The 7,175-nt window shown below is 37.3% G+C and overlaps 1 protein-coding gene across 1 annotated transcript; it reads right to left on the bottom strand.

The window, feature by feature from the left end:
* Positions 1-204: 204 nt before the first annotated feature.
* On the bottom strand, positions 205-6,157 carry LOC104440919 (GDSL esterase/lipase At5g45910). The gene is made up of 6 exons (XM_010053912.3): positions 5,290-6,157; positions 3,251-3,739; positions 2,922-3,137; positions 2,570-2,718; positions 1,597-1,873; positions 205-569 (listed from the first exon to the last, which is right to left on the bottom strand). The coding sequence occupies exons 2-6, from the start codon at positions 3,492-3,494 to the stop codon at positions 355-357; spliced, it is 1,101 nt and encodes a 366-aa protein (XP_010052214.2). The 5' UTR covers positions 3,495-3,739; positions 5,290-6,157; the 3' UTR covers positions 205-354.
* Positions 6,158-7,175: the final 1,018 nt, after the last annotated feature.

The raw sequence follows: 7,175 nt of genomic DNA, 5'->3' as shown, positions 1-7,175 counted from the left end.
GCCTAATGGTGTTGGCTTGATCTTATTATCTGAATAATCGTTATCCAAGTTCATGAAAGATGAAGATTTACATGAGTAAATTTTTAGTATTTTAAATTTTCCAGAGTGGCCGACACTTTCAACTTGTAAACTAAGCACAATTACATGATATCATGTCCAATATGGCAAAATATGAGAAAAAACCAAACCTAAATTAATAGGGAATGAAGTTGGAAGATAAATTTGTAGGTGAGAATATTTGCGATATGTTTATATGTGTAACATACCAAGCTTCATTATTCCGGTAATAGGTAAGTAAACTGTGATAGACACAAACTATCTGACTGCGTTTTAGGTGTAACGTAAATAATTAAATTAAAATAGGAGTGGTGGAGATATGAAGCCACCATCAATCAACCCCCTGGCGATATAATGATAAGCAGACTCAGTCGAGTGAATCCCATCCCAATCGACGAAAGCTGATGGATCTTTGCAAACAGTTGAGCCGGGCTGACCACAATACGCCGACGTATTGAAGTTGTATGGACCGCCTCCTCCACAACAAGCCGTTAGGGCCCCTCCGTAAAACCCTGCGTGATTGCACTCGTTTATTATGAACAGGTTAATCTCCTGGTCTTCAATAATTATAAACTGTACCTTCAGTTATAGACTTTTAAAACAATCATGTAACTACATCTGTGTTCATGTCAATGACATCAACCGAAAGTTGCTGATGTTATATGTATATAATTCAGTTTTTGGATTTTAGTTCACAAACCAAAAGACAGGGTACTTGTTAGCTCCCATGGCACTACATATAATTGATAAGGAATGTTTCAATAATTGTTGTGTACGTATATACGAGGAAAATAAATTTTTTTTTGAGAAAAAATATATGATAAAGAAAACGTTATTTATCATTATATTAAAGTGTTTCAAGCATATTTATGCGAAATTTTTCATATTTTATATATCTGATGTGATTTTTATTTTTAAAAATAGTTAGGGATGGACTAGGCTATTTCAGGTCTAAGCATCTCAAACTCAAAAGCTCAGACCGGTTCAACTGAAAAAGAAAAAGAAAAAGAAAAAGAAAAAGAAAAAGAAAAAGGACAAGCCTAAAATTTCGGCCATAAAATTAGGGTGGGTCGGGCTTTCGGACTACTAGTCTTTTTAGCTCACCCCTAAGTTGCAAGATGTGGATTTTTAATTTAGGATACAATCCCATATATATCGAATCAATTCACTCGGAGCCACACTCCAGCACAAAATGATGCTTTAAGATTTGGTTTCATTATATTTGTCCATCAATTTTATTCTACCCTTAATTGCCCTATGTGATTAGGATCAATCTTGAGTCTAGAGGTAAAGGGATAAAACTGTGGGGGAAAAAGGAAAAAGTTGGCTTTCATTTGATGTACAGACCGTGTCAAATTTTTTTTTGTTTTTTCAAAATCATCTTTATAATAATGAATCTCGATTGTTATTTGAAAATAAATCTATAACTACTTATTTGAACGGTGATGGATGTGTTGTCACAAGATTATTAGTTAATTAAAAAATATACGTTGACAATGACATATGAGAGAAAAAAGAAGAGGTGAAAAGAAGGCTGACCGTAGAGTTTTGGAGTGCGATAGATAGATATGGAGGCACCATAATAGTCAGCGTACATTACTCTTGCATGAGGGTATTGTTCTCTCAGTTTTTGCAATTCTTGCTTGAGGTAGTTATTGTGATACTTGAATAAAGCATTATAAGCTTTGAGACACCCGGTTTTCGGATCATACGCCGATTCATTCGCGCTTTGAAACAAAGTTAGATACAAGGAGATGCAACCTGTCGGCAATTGTCCCGGCACCACCAGATTTACAGCCCCTTCTTCTATCAGAATCTGTCATGATCATGATGATTCAAGGAAAAAAAGAAAAAAAAAAGAAAAAAAATAAAGGATACTTGATAATAGTGATAAATGAGAAAAGAAAAAAAGCAATCTCGAGACAAATCATAAGGATGATTTTGCAAGTATACATGAATCACTTCTGGGATCTGCTTCAAGCATCATGGACATCATCATACTTCTTAATAGTCACCGTGACCGTGGGTCAATGTTTATTAGTGACTATTTTAGTTATGCCAATGTTTGCTTTGCGACATCTAAACTTCCTCTTGGTTATTGCTATTAGGGTTTACATTTTGTAAAGCTAACGAAAGAAGGTTTTTTTCTTTTTTTCAAGTAGCGTAGTGATAGTCACTCTTTTTTTTAATTTCATATTCAACATGCTCACAAAGTGAGCATTGATTTAATTGCGAAAAATTGAATGTTAAGCTCTGGACCAAAACATGTGTTTCACCAACATGTGCTCGTAGATGAAACATGGTGATTCAAAGAAATCCTTAATTTTAATGTGTGAATTTAACGTTAAGCTCATGCCAATGAAGTACTACACCATAGGTCTTTATGTCCTAATGTGTCCTTGATATGGGGATAGGAAGAAGCCCAAATTAGTGCAATTGCTCCATTCATAAACACAGTCCAGATTGCTTTCGTGTGGAATACAAGAGAAAAATCGAAGTTGGTGTGACATACACTGACGGCTCGAATGATGGCTCCAACAATTTGTGGTACTAAAGGGCGTAGCTGTTCAATGGTTCGACCAAAGAGAAAGGAAAAGTTGTAGTCATTTTCACCTATCTCCCCCACCAGAAACAGAGACTTCTTAAAGTACTCATCACATTCTGCACCCAGAAAAATGAAAAGTTATAGCACATCTCAAGGAGGCAAGATAAAGTAGTTTCTTTATTTACGATTTGATAAATTATAGCACCTATTTCATCAAAGTTATACTAAGCGTCAAGCATCGAGCGGCAGACAGCCTTCGCTAGCCCCTCATTTGGTTCGTCATTGATTTCCTTCTCTATCACTCAAGGTAGAAATTTACCTTGTTTGGTGGTGCAGAGAGACGACTTCAAACTCTGGAACCAGCCAAGCTGAACATTCAACGAGTCATTGGTCCACAAGGTAATATTTTGAGCAGAGAAGAAAGACGCGTCGATCGCCGTGGCACCAGCAACTGCGAAGTTCACTCCCATGCGGACAGGTGGACCTTCGGCTACTGCCAGATACGGTGGAAGATATGGCAGTCCAAATGCTTCAGCTGCATTCTCATTTTTCTTTTACGTTAATTTTGAGGTTATCGATACTTTATTGTCAGCATTCAAAAATAAAAGATCCTGCTAGAGAAAAAATTAAAGCAAGAGCATGGAATACCTATGAAATCGATAATGAGGCGTCCGTTTGAGCATCGACCAGTTGCGTGGTGGAAGAAAGTTTCTCCATAAGGGAGGTTTTTGATTTCCGGATATGCGAGTGCCCCAGTAATGAGGAAGTTTCCGGTGTCACTATAGGAGTCGCCGAAGTTGAAGATTGCATTGTAGTGGTCGGAGCTCGACAAAACGGACTTTGAAGAGAGGCAGCAGAGCAGGGAGAAGACTAGTATATTCATTGTTTTCATGTCGAGTAACACTAGAGAATTTAGATGAAAGAAATGCCTGCTTAGGATTTAGCTTGAGCCCACAGAGCAACCTCACCTTCCCAATACAAGCAGGCAATGGAGTTCGGGCAGGAGAAGCTGAGAAAGGTCAGCCACACCTTTTATTAAATGGCGGGGTCAGATATCCAGGATCTTGTATTACGAAAGCACATCCTCATCTTGAGTTTTGCTGCTTGTGCAACGTTGACCACGCCATAGTCTTTAACCTAAAAGACAACGGAACATTTATCACGACACTTCAGTCAAAGGGTGGCCGACATTACCGCCACAGGTTTATGAATTAAAGGATAATAAGTTATACAAGGAGACGAAAAATGGATGGTCTGGGTCCAATCGGGTTCTGGTACGTATCTCATTATTCAAGTCGATCCTAAATTATGAGTTCGGGGACTTGGTTACGTTAGATTTCTCTAACTCCCTTTCAGTATTTTTCTCTTTTATTTTGGAAAAAAAAATGTTTGGCAAGCAACTTGAATTGATTTTAATTTGCTTCCCTAACATATGAGGTGATTATGTGGGTACACAAACCACCAATTTAACACCCAGATAAAATAGTGAATATATTGCAGGACTTAGCTTATGGCATCGAAAGCAATTTGCATTGTTAGATCAGAATTCACATCTACAATCCTAGATATGATTTTCAATTAACACGCAATCACTTAATTTCTGTTTTCACTTATTTAATGAGAATCATGCTTTATGCAATGCATGCTACTAATCTAACATGAAACGATATGACATGGCGTAATATTTTGTGTTTTCTTAATGACCATGCAATCTATCCTGGAGAATAAAATTGGTTTATTCTAAGACAATTTTTTTGGTATTTTTCATGAAATTCGAAATTTGAAAAATGCGAAAATTATTAAGATATCATCCAATTTGTATTAGGAATTAGGTTAAGCCAAATCCTAATTTAAACTAGAACATTATCTTAACCAAGTAATCCTAAAATGCAACCTATCTAGGAGAAATGATCTAAACATGTAATTAATTAAAAAAATTAAACATGCCATCTTATCCTAATGATGTGCAAAGAATGCCTTAATTTTAGTTTTTCTTTTTTTCTTTTCTATGGAATTCGAAATTAAAATTAACACATAATTAAACGTGCAATTTAAATTTTTAAAAAACTAATATCCTAAATGAATGCATTTTTTGGATTTTTATTTTCAAAAATTGGAAATAAATAAATTCCCTATGCAAAATAACCCTAAAACAAGAAATATTCGAACCTAATCTAACTCAATTTTTTTGGATTTTTTTACGAAAAACAAAATTGATTCAAATAACACGATTGCACATCCAGCAAGATAAGATTAATATCCATAAATTGACGAATTATATCCCACGATGAGATTGGATGGGTCAGTTTTAAACAAAATCAGGAATCAAATATCAAGCGTGAGATTAGATTGGCAATTTTCCGTGCGATTGCGAGTCGTATTTTAGGCAGGAAATCGGACTACCCGCACATGAGATTGGATTGGTCAATTTTAAACAAAATTGGGAATCAAATCTTGAGCGTGAGATCAGATTGGCAATTTTCCGTGCGATTGCGAGTCGTATTTTAGGCAGGAAATCGGACTATCAATTGTGTGCACGTTGTGAAATTAGGGAATAGTCCCTAATTTAAGAGGGCTATTTGATATTGCGGACATGATAACATATTGGAAATTTCAATCATGTGCATCAATGATATTTCAAATAAGGAAACATAATATTTGGAAATCAAAGTAGATAAGATTTTCACCTAATTCAAATTTTGGCTTCCAAATTCGGATCCTCGTGGTGCTAAGCCCGGTGGCTCGTGGTGGCAATTCGCTGCAGACAGTGGGTAACTCGCAGCTGGTCGTCGCAAGTCACAGACCGCGTGATGAGGAGCCCAAGAGTAGTTCACGGTTCGCAGGCGAATCGTCACGGGACTTGAGTTCTCGGATGATGGAGCACGGCTTGCTCGTGGTGATATCTTTGCTGAACGTCGTCAGTGGGGTCTCGGTTGCGGAGCAAGAAGATCTGGCTGCAATTGCAGCTCGTCGTGGCCGTAAGAGGACAACACTACACAAGCGTGGACGACTAGTGTAGTGTTTCCTTCAATCTGGCAAAATTTGAAGTGGCAGGTGGCTGCTGCTCTTCCCCCAGTTCACGATTCTCTTGGACCCAGAGAAGCCCACTCACTGAAATTCCACACTTCAAGCCGTGGAAAGAAGACTTCAAATTCCAAGACAGGCCTTCTCCCAACAATGCTTCAATTTATTAGTATGAGCACGTGCGGGAGATTGCCTGCTGGTCTCCTTTTTATGGCTGCCACGCTCACGGTTTTCCTTTCTCTTTTGCTCTCTATGGATCGTCGTTGTATAGTATGTCCGTGAGATTGTTGGAGGCGCAACTCGAGGCTCGATGTTGGATCAGGAAGTATTGGACAATCACCCGGTGCCGTAGGGAGCACGATGGTTAGAAAAACCTCCAAGAAAGTGAAGCCTGCGTGTGCGATCAGACGTGTCTGAGCAAGACCGCAGTACACGATGGACAGTGAATCAAGATCACCCGAGAGGCTCAGCTACGTGATGCTTGGCTGAACACTCCTCTCTCTCACGTGTGTTTTCTCTCTATGTTGTGGCTCTCTATATCCTGGCCATGTATTCTCAATTGTGTGGCGCCCCTCCTTTCTGTCTGTATGCGAGCCAATTTATAGGTGAGGGACTGAAGCTTTTATTTCCTTTTCAAATCAACATCCACAAAGTTCACCTCCCGAATGCAATCCTCTACCGATTTTATCACATATTGATAAAGATTCAATATTGCAATGAAATTTTTCTCAAATTCCAAATCTTGCAAAGATGAGCTCGCAATATCTCTTTGTCACACTTACCCTATCCGAAGATATTGAAAAATCCACCGTCATATCACCGAAAGTATCAAATCTCTATTTCTCACAAGATAATTTTTGTCATAAAAAAGAAGAAGAAGAAGAAAACGGGCTCGGGCTTATTTGCTTTCTTCATGGGATTAGTTCAACTTGTTAAATTAAAGTTCAAAACTACCAATTCAAATCCATCTGTCACCAGTCCGATGCAAATACAAATAAAAAAAATGCCCCTAAAAATATATGCTATGCAATTTAATTCGATATATATATATATATATATATATATATATATATATATATATATATATTGATTGTAGGAGTTAAGAATTGATCCCGAAATTTTTAATGTGATAAATAACTAAATGGATTGCCAAAATTTAGATGTCAACAGCCATAACAAGAAGGATTTTCACATCATGTAGGCATTAATGTTATTTGCATCAACTAAGCTTTATTTTTATTTTATTATTGCATTTCGGGTAAATATAAACAAATTATTATTAATTAAAGAAAAAAAAGCTTTTTTCTTTCTTTTACATGGACCGACACAAAGTGGTCTCTCTCTCTTCGATCTTGCCCACATACACGAAAGAAGAGGAAGCGCTTTGCACGTGAAAAAAATGAGAAAAAGAGAAGAAGGGAAGAAAGTAGAAAAGTCAAAGATAGGGGGGCTAGCCCTCTCTAGTCTATGGGCGTGCAAAGAGAGAGAGAGGGGTTGAGAAATGACAAAATAATGAAAAGAAAAAAAAGACAAAAGAAGGAGAATAGAA

This window comes from Eucalyptus grandis, chromosome 11 (genome assembly GCF_016545825.1).
Source record: "Eucalyptus grandis isolate ANBG69807.140 chromosome 11, ASM1654582v1, whole genome shotgun sequence".
Lineage (NCBI taxonomy): Eukaryota > Viridiplantae > Streptophyta > Magnoliopsida > Myrtales > Myrtaceae > Eucalyptus > Eucalyptus grandis.
Note: the sequence above shows the minus strand (reverse complement) of the source record. Positions and strands in the feature narration are given on the sequence as shown.

What these genes read in the sequence shown, in the direction of transcription:
- LOC104440919 (XM_010053912.3), bottom strand. Translation starts at nt 3,494, where the DNA reads ATGAAAACAATGAATATACTAGTCTTCTCCCTGCTCTGCTGCCTCTCT. An exon ending in CCATCATTCGAGCCGTCAGT is followed by an intron (nt 1,874 to 2,569) that starts GTATGTCACACC and finishes TGATCATGACAG; the next exon opens with ATTCTGATAGAAGAAGGGGC. An exon ending in TCGCACTCCAAAACTCTACG is followed by an intron (nt 570 to 1,596) that starts GTCAGCCTTCTT and finishes GCAATCACGCAG; the next exon opens with GGTTTTACGGAGGGGCCCTA.